Source organism: Anas acuta, chromosome Z (genome assembly GCF_963932015.1).
Source record: "Anas acuta chromosome Z, bAnaAcu1.1, whole genome shotgun sequence".
Lineage (NCBI taxonomy): Eukaryota > Metazoa > Chordata > Aves > Anseriformes > Anatidae > Anas > Anas acuta.
Window position 1 is genome coordinate 6378775 of NC_089017.1, and position 16809 is coordinate 6395583.

The following is a 16809-nucleotide window of genomic DNA, read 5'->3' on the forward strand; positions in this document are numbered from 1 at the left end:
GGGATGCTGAACACACTGATAAAAGCCCGGTCTCCTGTTGAGTAACAGGGCATGTCAGGACAGCGAATACCTTGAGATAAATTAAGAGTGATACATGAGACACCGTGTTAAATGCAGGGGCAGGAGTCAATTGCATTTACCTACTGAAAAAAACAGCTAAGCTACAGCACGACAATGCTCCAGAGAGATTTTATTGCTATAAAGTACCTTGCACCCATAATGAAAATAGCATAACACAAATATCATATCTCTTCCTCCCTGAAACGAGCCCCAGCTGTTATGATGGCATCTATTCTCCCAACAAGATACTACTCTAAGAGTCCAGTTGTTAAATCCTGTTCAGAAGCATACCCTCTGATAAAGTTTAACAATGCAGTCATAACATTGTTTTCAATGATTTGCAAAGGCATTTTGGAATGCCAGTTATGCAAAGGCTCATGCCATGCAGCACCCAGCCTGCATTCCTTGGCACTTCTCACTATCACACATTTAAAAAAAAAAATAAATAAATCTGAAATTTATTCTTCACTGTCCTGTCTGCAAATACTCATTTACACAGCAAAGCAGCAAATGGTGAGACTCAACCACTCTTAACACAAGCACTGTGCTATTCCCTTCAAAATCCCATTGAAATCAAAAGCACCTGCATTCAGTCTGAGTGTGGACCTTGGAGCATGGCAGAGCACACACTGAAGACAACCCCACACATACTGAAATACATATTTCCATTATTAGCTTTAAAGTGACATGGCTGCAGTTTTCTGTTTAAGAAAACCAAATCTCGGGTTGCTTCTGGTCAGCTGTGGGCTTTTCACTGTGATAAACAACTCAGTGGTAACTGGAAATCAGTGCCCCTTGTGAAACATCTGTAACTACACATTTAACCATGGCAGGGCTGCTATAAAAGCCCCCCACCAATGCCCACATACCTTTCAGCTACATCACACTGAGCTTTTAACAGCCAAGTATTAAAAGGCAGATGTCCCAGCCTTTGGTTGAGGCTTCATGGAGAAAGGAGGTGTTCAGCAGAGCCCCCTTTCCCTCCCCTGTACAGGTGCTCTTCAGCATGGGATGCTTTGCAGCCATCTGGGAAACACTGATGCTTTCAACGAGCATCTTCTGTGATTCCATAACAGAGAAGTGTTATTACCACTCGAGGCCATGTCCAAGGATTTTTAAATGCATTAAAACTTGACTTGAAAAACAGCTTTCTTTGAGCTTTGCAGGTTCAACAGCACAAACCATAAATGCTTTAAATAGAAAATAAAAAAAGTAGAATGATGCATTTTATGTCTTCAATTTTGATTTTTTTTTTTTTCAAGGGATCATATTTTCAAGCTTTTCTTCCAAACAAGAAGACTACATGCTCACTTAATCTTTAAATGAAAGCTAGGATTCTGGTGTATTCACTCAGCTCCAGAGACTTGCAATGCCCAAGGGAAACTCAAAGCACAGTTAGATTTGGCATTCATGGGCCTGATGTCACTGTTCTCGGAGCCTGCCCCGAGGAGGACAGCGACTTTAACTGCTGAACGATCTCCTATGTTGGGCTGCACAACACTGCTAGCTGCCAGTTTCATATACCCATTAACATCTGAACTTCTCCATCCTTCTCAGAAGACTTCTCATAGTTTCACTTGCAGATGACTCGGCACAGTCCCCACAGCTTCGCTCACTGATGACACAATCAGCCTGCACGCACGCACCCAGGGCTCCCTGTGCGGGAGCATCTCGTGCCCAAAGCACAGGGACACGCTGCTGTGGGTCCAGCCGGGTGTTTCAAACTGTAGACATCCTCAGCAAGGGCAGACCATAGCCCGCTCCCGCTGTTCATAAGAATAAGAGTGACGTCAGGTCACAGTAATGAGGCTTGGCACTTGAGAAGCTAAGTGGAAAGGTCTCATTTGATAAGGTGGGCTGGCGGCCCGAAACATCACACAGTTCACCTGAGACTTGGCCAAGAGGCACACTCAAAGACATCCACGCTTGCTTTGAGAACATCAAAGGAATGAGAAGGCGAAAATTCCTTTCGACTTTTGCTCCCCATCTGCTGAAAGCAAACTGTGCTCAGATCCATCCCATAGACTTTGTTCATAAACCCAGGGCAGGAGAGCTGCCTGCACAAAGGGATTCCCCCCTCTGGGAGGGTTGCATGGACCCCACGGACACTCGCTAGAGGGGGCCTCAGAGAAGGAGATGAGACCAGAGCATCACAGACCTATGTTTTTAACTTCTTGCTCTCCTGTGAACACTCCTATAGCAGGAAGAAATACAAACAGCCAAGCCAGAGAGGCTGCAGTTTGGCTAATGGCTATTTTTCATTCTCCACAGTTACATCACTCATAGGTGACTCAACTTTCCTCCCAACTTGGCTCCTTCGAGCAGGCAGTGCCTCCGATCAGATTTTTCCACTTGCAAGTGATCAAAGCACACCAGCTACAAATAATTAATTTTATTTATTTATTTTTAAGACAGTATGAATATTCTACTCGGATTAATCGGGTGCGAAAAAAAAAAATAAATGGGTTGCCTTATGTAACAGACCGCAAACAAGAACAGAGAATAGGGCTGGCAGCTTCAAGTCGGTCCACACAGGCTGTCCTTCTCCACCGTGAAGCTGCTGCACATCAGGCAGCAGCCACTGCGTGGAGCGAGCCCACATCTGGAATAAACTAGCGTGCCACAGATCAGAGGGGATGCGCGCTGCCAGCGCGATGTGGGGAAGCTCGCGTTACGCCTGCTCCGAGTGCATGCCATCAAACGCTCAGTTTCATAAGCGCGTCATTAATAAAACAAAAAGGAACATTTCCCCCCACTCCCCCCCACCCCGAGTGTAAAATAAATAAATAAATGGAAATGTGTCAGAACCGCTTTTCCTTCCCGCCTTTCACCAGCTAATTGCAGGGGAGTTTAAAGGGGTTTGACTGATTTTGACTGTGTGGTGTTCAACAAGTTGCAAATCTGTGTATACAAAGGAAAGATTGCTTTGAAATGTTATATTAAAGAAAAGCTTGGCAGGAGCAAGGTGTAAACAAATGGAAAACAGAAATGCAGTAAGTAGTTAAAAAGCCAGGCAGCAAAATGGAAAATGGAAAATAGTTGTCTACAAAAAGCACTTTCTGTCACAGCAGCAGTTCAGCTGAATCTCATGTAAGTGATGGTTTTTAACCCAAAATTGGGCTGAGCCCCACTGAGATCACTGATAACGATGTGCCACCATGAATCATGACCAGGAGGGCTTTGCTGCCTGCAGCACAGGGACCTCGTGGGTCTTCCCCAGCAGCAGAAGAAAACAGCTACCGCCTCACCTTGGAACCTTGACATGTTGGAGAAGGTCAGAAGATTCACAACTTAAAAAGAAGCGACCACATTAGGTTAGACAGGAGCTGCCAGTCAACACACCCATCAGGCACAGCTGAAAACCAGCAGTATTTCCCATGCAGAAACACTCAGATCAGTGTATAAGCTTTGCCTTCAAGCACAGCAGCCTCCTCTATGTGGACAGGGAGCGATAGTGGGGTGGAAATACCAGCAACAGTGCTCCCCAGCATCCCTCAGCAATGCAGAATAAATGAAAAGCACTTCTCCCAGCTGCCTGCCATCACATGCTGCCTCCTCCCACCAGCCCTGCTCCCCACCGGACACATGGGAGATGCAGATCAGCGGCTGGTGAATTAACCTTCGTGATCACATGCCAGGTGATTAGCTCAAACACGTCAATCTCAAGATGCAGTCAAAAGCCATCACTCTTCACATCACAGATACATTAGTGTGAATGACTCATAATCACAAAATCATGCCAAAATCTGATTTTTGCAGATTCTTAACAAAGCAATTATTTCATTAGTGGATAACAAGTATGTTTTTCATTTGGTATATTACCAGGATGTTTTTAAGGCCTATCTGACAGCAGGACTCATGCTTTCATCTGCTGCCTTGGGTTCTGTTTTCACTGCTGTACAAGCAAGCTAACCAATTCCAAAACAAATCAGAAGTGGGGAAAATAAAAAGGCACCTGAGTTCTTTTATCACTAAGTTATCCCAATATGAGAGTTCTTTGCCCATCCCTACTGCCTGTGAAAATGTCTTAGCACCTGAGTCACTGAAGCCTTTGGCTTCTACCTCCAGTTGACGCAAGCTACTCAGTGCCTCTGGGCATCTCCAAACCACTTGAAAGCAGAGAAAGGAAAAGCAAAACTAGTAGCCCTCAGTATGATTTGCACAGTGTTGACCATGTGAACTTTCCATGTCCTCCAGACAGCTAAGAGCCAAGAGTGCAGACACAACTGTGATTCCACTCAAGCATCCACTGCCGATTTAACAAGCCCTCTTGGTTGGACAAAGAGCCACCAGATGCCTGGCATCCTTCTACTGAAAAGTGAGTGCTTTCCCCACGGAAGAAGAAGTGTCCTAGGGGACAAAGCCTGGGGAACAGTGAAAAGAGAAAACATACCTTCCCCCAAATGCAAAGACATACATGCAATTAAAATACTCAGAATAGGCATCACAGATGAGGGGATGAAAACTCCAGGACTTTAAGCAGAACGACCCCCAGGGACCCATCTCCAGAGATGGGTTGTTGACATCATTTCCTTGGCAAGGGCTTTAAACATTTTATCAGCCATCGCATGCACCTGAACTCCATAATCACCCCTTACAAAAATCTGCTGGAGTCATTTGTCATCCTGAGCCATCACCATCTGGATTACACCTCTCTGGGCTGCTCCCCTCCCTCCACTCACCTCTTGCCATCAATGAGAGCTTCACTGCAAGATCAGCCAAAGGATTTCTCAGCTATCCCTGGCCCTGGGGGGCTTCAACACAGCAAATCCCCCTGGGGAGCTCTGGATTTTAAAGGTTACAACCTATTTACGTTTACTCAGGGATCTCACTAGCTCTCATTCCGATGCTGGGCTTTTGGGAAATGGCTGGTTAGTTGGTTTGGAACATTGCAGAAAAAAACCTTGCTGACTGCAGCAGATTAAAGCCTATCCTGCAGTAAGTCACCATGTCAGTAAAGCCGGGTCTCTCGCGGGGACTATTCTTACAACTGCCAGTCAGGAATCCTTTGGGTTTGCTCTGTGTTTTCAGCACCCTGACTCAAAAATTACGCGTAAGTAGTTCTATAATCATGACTTACATCTGAAACACTGCAGCACTAAACAAACGGCATACTCTATTTTTAGGCACATCCACTTGGTTTCAAACATTCACACGTAATGATTAAAAAATCAAATAGTGTGAACTTATGTTCAGCTAAAGCCATTCCTTTGCATCCCAGTTGTGGATCTGCTCTATTGTTAATGCCAGATGCAAAATGAAAAAACACTTTTTGCATGGGTGGGAAATGCTTTATACCTGCACTCTCAGTTATGGCTTGTCATAGCAGAGCACACCCTGTGCATCTCTGCTGCCTTTGTGGGTAGTTCATTTATAACTGTGAGGATCCCTTCTCAAGATGAGGCATTAAAACTATGTCATTACAACTTCTCCATCACCATACTATCCCTACACAACCATGCCCGAAGCCTTTGGAAAATTCAATTCAAGCAGAGAATGAAAGAACAGATCCCTACTTAAAATTAAAATCTACAGCTACCACAGCTGCAGCTAATGCTTAAATCACAGCAAAGAAAGGCAAAACCTTCAAGTCAGTTGATAAAACTTGGCAGCAAGTGCAACTTATCCCAGGAAGTTGTGATGACAGTTGTTACGGCAAGGTGGAGCATAACTGGGAGCATTTAAAAAAAAAAAAAAAAAAGAACTGTAGTATCAGTATTAGTTACACTAAAGCACTTCCTAAAACTCCAAGTGAAATCAAGGCCAAGTTTTGTCAGTGCTGCACAGCTACAATTAAAAGACAGCCCTTGTCCCTGAGAGACTTTACAACCCAAAACAGGCAAGAGAGAAGGAAGACATGCTTATCACAGTGCAAATTAAAACTTCAAGACAGTAGATAGCCCCAGGATTCATGTTAATGACAGATGGAGGCAAACACACAGGATAAAAAAGATGTTAAGAACAGAAACAGGTTCTCAGGAAGGCCTTTGCATGTCTAAAGGTGTCTACAATGAAAACTGAAAATGGAGTTATTTATGTCTAAAACATGCATCATACGATAGTGCCATAAAAGCCTTGATGAAATAATAATCATTGCTTAGGTTGCCAAAAAAAAAAAAAAAAAAAAGATGCAAAGTAACTCAGCTTCAGTAGTTCAGAGGAGCTGTAACTACATACCCTTGGAACTTTCCTGCTCACAGCAAGGTCTGCATTTTGGTACAGCAAGTGCATGAGTTAGTTTTTTTTTTTTCTATTATGTTTGAAAAAACAGTAAAATCCTTAAAGTAAGCACATTATGTCAAGTCTCATGTTTTGATTCCTGTAACGTGCCATTAGCCTTACTCTTCTGCTTCGCAGGACAAGGAACGTTTTCCATTAGACAAAATGCAAGGCAAGGCTGGCATTTACCAATGCTAATTGGTAAATATTGCTATAGAAAGTCTGTCAGCCTTCCCTAACTGCAAAGCAAAGTGCAATTCAAAAGCATTCAACCCTTCCCGAGACAAGCCATCTTAATAAGCAAGCAGTAACGGGACCGAACAAAGACGACTTTCGGATGAAGTGGAACCACGCACAGTTTGGCTGATGTGATGCGAAAGCAAGTGCTCCTTGGCAAAGATCTTTTGTCGTAAAAGACCGGTCTTTTACGTGCACACATGCACCCGTGTGCACCTGTGCACACAGTCATGATCCCGGGGAGAGTTGTGGTCTACGTGAGATAAGCCCAACCGGTCTATAAGGCAGCAAAATTGCTTACGCGTGCTGCTCCAGCAGCTGGAACTCACCGCTGAATTATTTGGGTTAACAACACTGAGACTTTTTCATCCGAGATGTCCAAGCACCACAAGGCATTAATATACCCCCTGCCTTTTTTTTAGACAGCTGGTAAGCTGGCTTCACAAAAACACAGAACATGTTTTATGGGGCCAGCAAATGCTGACTCCTTTCCACGCTGGACACACGCCCCACCACAGCCCATGCCATGGCTCCACCACCAGCCACGCATTTCTTCCAGCAAAGGAATACCAAGGCGTGGAGCCCCAGCCCCTCTCACCTGCCTGCCTTTCCTGTTAAAGCACTTTTGTCCTACCCAATCCTCTTCACGTAGTTTCTGATGGCAACTGCTGAACCTGGATTTTAGTCCCTTACAAAGGGCAGGCGCCTAAACTGAAGCAAGAGAACTCGAGGGGTTTCTGGAGGAGTCTCTCTTATTCTTTTAAGTGTTTAAGGACTTTTCAAAGCGTCCTGTTGGGGCAAGAGGAAGCAAAAGTGGCTGTTGCCACTTTTAGTATGCTAGTATGCTCTCTAAGCTTCTTCTGGTTCATTGATGAAAGCCTCTCCCACCTCACCAGGTAGACCTGAATCATTTCAAGCCACCTTTGAAAACCACGCTTACCCCACAGCACCTGTAACAACCCTCGGGTCCCACCTCTGGTCCCCACCTGATAACCTCTCACCACTCCTCAGGGACTGAATGTCTGAGAAAGCAGACCACACCTCTTCCAAAAATACTGTGATAGAGAAACAGAGAACAAAAAAATACAGATTCTGTCTGCCCAGTAAACATGATGAAACCACAAAACCGATATCTTGTGAGGAAACCTCATGGTTTCCTCTTCTTTATCGTTTTCCAGCTGACTCCAGCAGCCCCTCCCCTACTCGTCTTACATCCTTGCTCGTATAATTACCAGCCTAGAAAACACCCCCCTCTTTCAAGCCACTGAATAAAAGAAGCAAACTTTGATTTCTGCATTTAAGCTCCCAGATCTTCCCAGGATGTGATGGGTCATTACTCCTGCTCTGAGATTGCCTGTTTTTAAATCACCGTGCACAACTCCCACTGCAGCCTGTCAGGGTCCTTTCCAAGGTCAGGTCTGGTTTCCAGGCCTCCAAGATCTTCCTGCCAGGCAGATACAGCCTTGCTACTTTGAATCTGCAAATTTTCAGGGGCATTTAGGTTCATCCTAAAAATACTGCAGCTTAACTTAACCACCTGTAAACATTAAATACTGACTGTTAATTGACAGGTACAATATTTATTGAGGTTACAAACCAGCAAACAGTCTAGCAGATTTGTTTATACATCGCAACAGCAATGCCAAGTGCACAGGAGAGACAGACCAAGATCTGGGAGATGAAAGCAAGCCTGAAAGGGACTGACACATGCACACGAACCAGTAGCGCAGGAATCTCCTGGCAGGTTCATCTGACAAACAGTTTTCATCTCAGCTCTCGTTTTACAATTCAGCCCTGCTGTTATTAGCAGCACGCAGTGACAAAACAAGAGAAAAAACACTGAGCTTGTGGGAGAGGAGGCACACTGAAAGCAAACAGCACCCAAGACGTGAGGCTGCCTCAGAAGCACTCCTGGCACAACTACTCCTAGGCAGCAGCCATGAGCTGGCCCATGGGTTCAGCGGAGCAACAGCCAAAGACACGTAGACTCAAGCAACCTCTTCTCCCTTATATTCCAGTTGCTACATCTTCCCAAAGGAAGAAAGAGAGATGTTCCTGGAGTTAATATTCCAGTTTCAGTAATTCTTCAATCCATGTCCCAGGGCAGGAAGCAGGACGGAGCAGGAGGGGGAGTACCAGAGAGGTCCTTCCGCAGCTGTGCAGGTGGTGCAGCTTCTTCACAAAGCCTTTCCTCCCACCCGCAGCTGACCCCCAGCCCGCCACGAGCTGGCTCTCGTTGTCTCGGAGAGAATATACTGCTCCCCGAAGGTGCCGGGCTGACAGCCCTGGATATTCAATTAGTCAATGCACGGAGGAGATGGCAAGCGCCGCGCAGGCAGCAGGGATGAAGCAGTTCTCCCTGCAGAGAGGGTGCCCTGCCAATGCACCCTGCCCCTGTCCAGGAGGAGATAAGTCATCCCATGGCTGGGAAAGGTTTGGCTCGTGCTTTGAACCCTGGAAGGAGGCTGCAACTTCTGACACTCAGCTCTGGATGCTGTTCTCAAAAGGCTCCTGACACGACTGGATCTCACGTGCCTGAGCGCCAGGTCATGCTTTGGAAGTGGAGCTGTAGGTGACATTTGAGGCTCCCGAGTGTCTTTACCCCTTGTGTTTGTTTCTGTTGTTTTTGTTTTTGACAGTTTCTGTGTTTTATTTTGTTTTGCTTTCTTTTAGTGGAACTCAAACAGTTTTGAAAATTTTATTGACTGTCACTATTCATCACTTATTAGGAAACTGAATTAAGACCCTCATTACTATGATAGTATTTCCCACACAGATGTTAAAGTGATGGGCATCTGTAAGGTCCCCTTGTTTTTAAAAAGCAAAGGGTGACCAAGGCATGCTATTCAGGCTCCAGCTATTCACATTTCTCCACACTCAGATATCAGGAAAACATAATTAATACTGACACATACAGAGGTCATATCTCTAAGCAAAACATTCGGGGAGGGGGGAAATTAAGAGGGGGAGAAAGAGAGAATCAATTTTACTAAATGACTGTGCCTCCCAACAGGCTCCATGACAGACACAGCACAACTGCAGATTATAGCTTTTACATTTCCAGTGACTCAAATAAGCTTTTACATTTTACAAAGCCACCTTGTATGTGCTTTGCATTAAAAATGCATTTATTGCTCACATTGACACATGTATGTTCTGAATTTAGTAATTTACTTCTCAGACCAAGATGACTCAAAACATCAAGGTAACACTAGCATGAAATGGCTCTAGATGAAGAGTTTTATATATATACATATATACACACACACACACACATACATATGTGCTTTTGACTTCCTCAAAACAAACTCTGATCATCTTAATTTATAACATATGTTTAATTAGACATCTTCAGAACATATTCACTGAGTTTCTACATGGACCAGAGCCCTCAAAATACCAAAGGACTGGATTTAGTTACAAACTTTTAATGTTTTCTTTCAGAAAGGTTTTACAAACTGCAATTAGGAGGCTTTCAAAGACCATACACAAACACCCTCCCCTCCTTGTTGCACCAGGAAATCAAATGTGTCTAACTGATGGGAAGAACAGGTTTTCTTAATTATATTTCTTTAGGAACAGCACTTTTTAAAATTGGCTTTATCCCCTTCAATCTATTTTCAGTTAGTTTAAGCTAACAACCACCATCACCCTGCACAAGTATTGGGGAGCACTAATTCAGAGGACACATTCAGATCAGTGCTTCCCTCAACAGACATCGGTGATGAGATGTCCACTCACACTGCTGCATTACCAGCTTTGAAGTCTTAAAACCAAAAGCAGCTGCTGCCGCAAGCCCCAAGCCTAATAGAGCAGCGTTCATCTGTTTATACTATCAGTGTCTCTGGAAAGATTGGCAGACAGCTCTTCTGGTGATAGATGCATACTGAAACCTGATCAAGGCTTGGGTTATTTTTCCCCATCCAGCAAAGCTGCAATTCTAGCCAAGCAAACCCCAAGATCTCCATTAGGATGAAGAGAGAAGCAATGAAAGCCCCAAGCCCACTGTCGTCCCAAACATTAACAAATCATCCATCTCATCAACCCGCAGCAAAATTCACAATAACTTCCATGTGGAATCCAAGCACTTTTCAAACAAGTTTTGTAACACGAATAATTGCACCATAGTCTGGTGCTGAATTCCTTACCCTTCAAAAAGGGGAATTAAAGGGGAATTTCAATTCCATTTTTAACAGAAGCTTTAAGGTCTTGTCAAGCTCAGACATGAAGCTCCAAATGTCAAAATGACCATTTACCACTGACACCTCCTGCCCTGGTGCCATACGGTCATTACTTTTTGTTGTTCCATAAAAAGAAAACCAGAAGCCAATGCTGACAAGACTGGAAAATAAGGACCTTCCCCTTCATCACAGACAGAATGCAAAGATTCCACATAATTATTGTCTAATTTTCAAATCCTCCTGCCTCCACTCAGATTTTGTACCCCAAGCCTGTGGCTGAACGCCTCAACAGCTTGGGCTGCCACACAGAGGACAGCACACCGAAATTCCCTTCATTTGTTTGTACACCTGCTGCATGCTTCTCCAGAAAACCCCAGAACAAACCTACCTGGGCAGGCTGGTCACCGATGTCTGGCGCACCACCATCTGACAGCCGGGACCGGCACTGTCCCCCCGTGCCACGGAACAGCTCCTCTATGTGGCCTTCTGCTTCCGAGGTCTCCGGCTGAGCGACCTCCACCTCCATCGGGGTGCAGTGCCCGTTCCCGTGCTCCGAGCCTGGCTTTTCTTTGCTCTCCTTGCCGCCCGGCGTCCTGGTGATGACCCCAAACTTCCTGGTCCTCTTCCCATTTTGAGCGGCTCTGTCAGCGGGTTCGGGGCTGGGCTTGGCTTTGGGGTCGCAGCTGTTGCTGTTGTTGCCGTTGGAGGGAGGAAGAGGGGCTTTGCGCTTGATGCGGCGCAACATGATCAGGTAGACGAAGCCGCCATTCCAGCACTGCTCGGCCAGGTAACTGCAAGGAAAGGGGTGCAGCAGGATTAGTGACACCTCGCCCTGCAGTGCCCACATCCCGCCCCGACACCGCAACACACTGTGCCCCGCAGTGCTCGAGCATCTTGGGCTCTGCCCAGCCAGCTGCTGGCCCAGCGTGCAAGTACATTGGGACACCTCGAGGCATCAGCAAAGGCTCCTTCTCCTTGCAGTATCAGAAACTAGCACTGACACACAGAGATCTGAGCATGGCTCCCAAACAACCCCAGCAGCCGCTCCTCCTGATCCCACTGTGGCATAATTGGTAAATACCACCGAAGGGGTTCCTGCCACCCCAGCCTCCAGATCCATGGCACAAAGACATGGAAATGTGGGGCAAACAAGGCAAGGCAGAGAGTGGTTCCAATGGGGGGATTTAAATAAATAAATAAATAAATAAATAAATATAAATAAATAAAAATAAATAAATAAATAAATAAATAAATAAAAAGCAGGTAGGCTTCCTTTGTGCAGCAGCCCATAGGGCATTTGCATCTCAAATGAGCCTCCTTAGTGAAACTAATCTTCTGCTTCAGCATACATACATGCTTTGAAGGCCTCAGGGTTAAAAATCAGCCACTGGGGTAAGCAGGCATAGCGCCAATGGCCTCAGTACAGCAACACGTGGCACTCTACAGCATCCCAGCTCCCATACACAGGGATGGAAATACGGGGGGTTTCCTTTACAGCAAGCACACTCCAGTCAAAGCAAGAGCTAAGTCACCTCAGCTGTGCAAGGAGCAGCCACCAGGTGCCCACGTTAGAGTAAAGCATCGCCTCCCCTCCCAAAGTCTTTGAACATGCCATGCCTTGGAGGAATTGACATTTCTGCTTCAAGAAAATAGTCAGTGACCTTAAAGAAACTGCACCCATTGATGCAAAAGGGGAATCTAACCTCATGCCTCTTTTGGGAAAGCATGTACCTCAACCCAAATTCTTGAAATATTTGGGTTTTCAGCCAAGGGTGTAACCAACTAGGAGTACAAACAAGCTGGAATTTGTATTTAACAGGTTTGTATGTGCCCTTTCACATTAATTTGGACCCAAAAACTCTATTGCCTTTCTCACTAGAGAGAGCGTCAAAAATTTCCCAGAGCATCAAATAATCCTCAACTGCAGCTGCAATAAACTTTCCACTAACATGAAGCAGTTGGTAAGCCTACAGCTATCAGAGGAGATGAGAAACTAGGTGTGGAGTTAAACCATAAAAGGTCCTAGGAGAAAATAACACAGCACTTGTGACTGAGAGAGAGAAGGAAAGACGCAGGAGTCTTCCACCTTTTATTCATTATTTTTTTTCCCCCTACCTGGTTCTTGTAGGCTGATTTTTCTCTTTCCCTTGCTTAAAAGTTGTTTGGCCTTAAGTACAACCCTTCAAAGTTATTCCTGCATAGAGGTGACTTATGGCAAAACAGGAAAAGCAGCTATGATAACCCCTGAAGCAAACTTCTTCACAGACGGGTGAAGAAAGCTCTCTCAATTACTCAAAGTAATCTGGACCAGCCTGGCAGTGGCTGAAAATAACACACTATGGGTGTGTTTTTGTCCACAGACATTAGCTGCTAGTTTCAGTCCACTCCTTCCCAAAGCTTAGATGTCCCCCCCAGACAACATCGCCATTCAAATTGCTTATATTTAATTAGGAATTCTGATGTCCAAATGAATATGGCAACAATACAACATTAAATACAGCCCTGCAGCGAGAGATTTGAAGGATGAATAAAGTTGCCTGTGCCAGATTCCCCTACTGAATATGGACCGGACCCCCACTCCCTGGACAATCCACTCAAAGCAAGTCTTTTATTAAAAATAAATAAATAACATTGAGAATATTTCAATAAAATCCAAAATCCATTTTCTTCCAAACTGTCTCAAAGCAGACAGCTGTGGAGCCTCTGCCAGGTCAGCCGTCTGGGTGGCCACGAGGTGACACACGGCTCGGCAAGGTGGCCAGGGCGGGCAGGACACTGAACAAATTCCAGAACTAAGATGGAAGCAGTTCTGATTACCAAGTTAAAAGAAAAATTCTTTTAATCAACAGAAGAGGGGCCGTTTTGTTCCAGAAACAATACGGGCTGCCTGTTTTTCACATTTATCTTTCAACTCAAATTTCAAGGCAGCCAGTAAAGTTGATTAAAATTCATGACTTCTGCTTGCAGCAATACCACTGCACTCTGATCCATCACACACAAGCCTGATAGCACTCCTGCTCCTGGCACTTGGAAAGAGAAAAGCAGCTCCTCTTCCAGTAGCCCTGTGCCTTGCAGGGGCGCTGCCCAGCCTGGTTTGGGCAGAGTTGTTTCTGCTGGACTTGTTTCTGTGCAGGTGCACCGACGTGGGGGGGGATAAAACACTGATCTCTATCTCCAAACTAATCGCTGCTGTATTTTTGAGTGCCAGGAACCAAGTGCATGCATTAATCAGCTACCTGGTTTAGGAACCAAGCATACTTAGTTTGGGAACCAAGTGTAACAAGGGGGAACTTAGCATATGTCCCTAATACAGTAATTTTACAGAGGAAAAAATTATTTACTGTTTCACCTCCACTTGTAGCACATTTATTCTGTTTATAAAACATAAAGTTATGAGAAGGGAAGAAAGAAGGCTGTTGTTTTTTTCCCCCCCTCTATCCACTGTCCACAGAAACTCATGCCTACGCTTTGGAGCAGGGCTCGCAGCGAGCGGTAATGGATGCAGCTGCGCTCAAGTCAGCAGGGCTGAGCTGATTTACTCCATATGTCGAGATGGCCTACATGTTCCAGGCATGCAGCCTGTGGTAACTCATGGTTTTATGTCTTCTTGAGTGCTTCTCGGCAGTTCAAAGCACACAATACATTTCCATGAAGGAAAAGAAATGTCTTCCCTGGGTCAGGGAGCAATTACCTCCGAGTGTCAGTATGGGATCACATACCCCAGACGGTGTCTGGTATTTCCGGACAGGGTAAATCCAGCTGCTGCAAAGACAGGTACCAGTGATGCAATACGGGGCATCATTATCCTAGACCTTGTTTCAAACCAAACACCAGGCACCTCGTGTTGGAAAACCATCACTGGTGTAACACCGCACTCACATTACAAGACAGGGAACTAATACACCAAAAATTTGCGGTCATTTTCTGCCCTGCCCTCCTTCTCTAGGCAGGGCTGTTAACCAAGGAGCCTGAGCCACCCTTAAGTTCTGCTAAATACACACTGCCTACTTAGCTGGCTTCCTTTTCCTTTTGCCACTTCTTTTCCTACTTAAGAAAGAAACCAGAAAACCCCACGGAAGCCCAGCAGGCTCTCAGCGCAGGACAAAAGACAGGAAAGACTGTATTAAACAAGTGAGAACCTGCAGATTCTTAATTACTTTCTATCAATCCAGGAGCATCCTGTGCCAGAAGGGAATTAAGAGATGGATTCAATAAAATGTACCTATACAGCCTCTAGACTGCAGAAAACCACACGAGCTAGACAGGACCCCAAATTCCACTTCTCAGGGGGTTTAATGTGCGCAAAACAGAAGTGTCTTTTTTTATTTATTTATTTATTCCTACAGAGCATCCACAGAGATTTTAACAATCGATGCACCAAAGGAGTTTTCAGCAGGGCAGGATCAGAGCTGATACGTGGCTCTGCGCTGTGCGTATGTGGCTCTTGGCACAGGGCATGAGCTGCTGCCTCCAAGTTTTTGGCTATTCTGAATGTGGTCTTCGGCTTGGACTGAGAAGGTGAATGGAGCAAAAAAAAAAAAAAAAATCCTCTAATGCTGCTTCCATTGATCCAATTTATTGAAAAGGAACTGCAAATCACAACAGATTTTTAACTTCCTCTTCCCTGCTCAGCAGGGGATATAGTTAGGACTTGGAGAGAGCCCTGCATTGTGTACACTAGCGAAAAACCCTGGGCAGCCACTCCTAGTGCCAGTGGCTGACTACCCATAACAAATCCTATTATCTCTGATTTTAAGAACACAAGAGATTTTACTAGCTGGTAATACGTCAGTTGATATTAGTTCCCAAACCAAAACATTTTACCAACAAAACACCCACCTGTGCTGTCTGTATTTGCCAGTCTTTGCACAAGGCAGCACCAAGACCCCTTGGCACAGATGGGGAACCCAGTTTACCTGTGCAAAAGGGGCTAGTCTCATCCTACGAAATGTATCAGCCATCCCTTACATATGTGGTCCAGTCTGCATTATTCACAACCACCTTAAAACCTCTGTCCACAGTGCATCTTAGTGGCAGGACTTTTCTCCAGCATACATCAGCATTGCCTAATTGTGCCAGCACACTTTGTGCCTACACGCTGAGGTGTCAAGCCCCACGCAATAACCAGTGCCCAGGGCAGGAATGCCACAGCTTTGTGGGGTGAGGCAAGGAGAGGCTCCGTGCCCTCTGCAATGAACAACAGCAGCAAAAATGCCTGTTCAGGACAGTCACAGGACAGGCTAGGTACACTTTTGGAGGAAAAAAAAAAAAAATATATATATATATATAGACATATATGTGTGTGGGAAGCCCAGTCCCAATCAGATAGGAAACCATCAAAGACCACAAAAACAACCAAGCCACAAGGGTGGTCCCGGACCCTGGAGGGGATGACAAGCATTGAATCTTGGTATTTCCGCTGTGGTGTCATCTCCCCAAGCAAGGAAGACATCTCTGAAACGTCATTTTGGAAACATTTCTCATTCACACGCTCAGAAGGAGTGGGCACCCAGCTGCTTCTGCTGCTTTCATCCCACTCTGGCCCCATCTCTGCTAAAACCTCAGCCTGTATAAAATGCCACCCTTAAGCAGCAGGGCAGACTTGTTCTTCTCGGCAGGAGAGAAACCATGATAATGTTAACAATCTTGAAAACTAGGGAAAAATCATTTCACACTTTAAACACTGCTGTAAAGCTCCCTCTGGCAAAGCTCAACCACAGGTTAGAAAACGTAACCAGTGGCTGGAATCAAGGGGCACTTACTGCTCCTCTTCCATCTGAGCTACTGTGGGACATCCGCCTCCCCCGGAGACCATTCCGGTTACACAGCCAAATCCCATTTCTCCCCTACACCAAGCTGATTGCTGCAGTCACACAAACTGGTAAGCCAGCTAAGTGCATTCCAAGTTTCTTGGCACGTGTGCGAAGTGTCAGACTCGGAAATGGTATTCTAGGGTAAAGTGAGTCATTTTTTCATTTTTATACATACGAGTGTGTGTGTGCAAATATAAGATTTACAGACGTGATGAGAGCATGCTGCGACAAACTCTGTCACATCCCATCTCACTTGAGCAAATATAGACGGTTGCACTGAACTACAGAAAAAAAAAAAA

The 16809-nt window shown here is 45.2% G+C and overlaps 1 protein-coding gene across 1 annotated transcript in view; it reads right to left on the minus strand.

Moving 5' to 3' along the window:
* PDZD2 (PDZ domain containing 2) overlaps positions 1-16809 on the minus strand; it is a 199017-nt gene that overhangs the window by 57642 nt on the left and 124566 nt on the right. Inside the window, 1 exon segment of the mRNA XM_068666448.1 lies at positions 11086-11488. Coding sequence (XP_068522549.1) covers positions 11086-11488 — 403 coding nt within the window.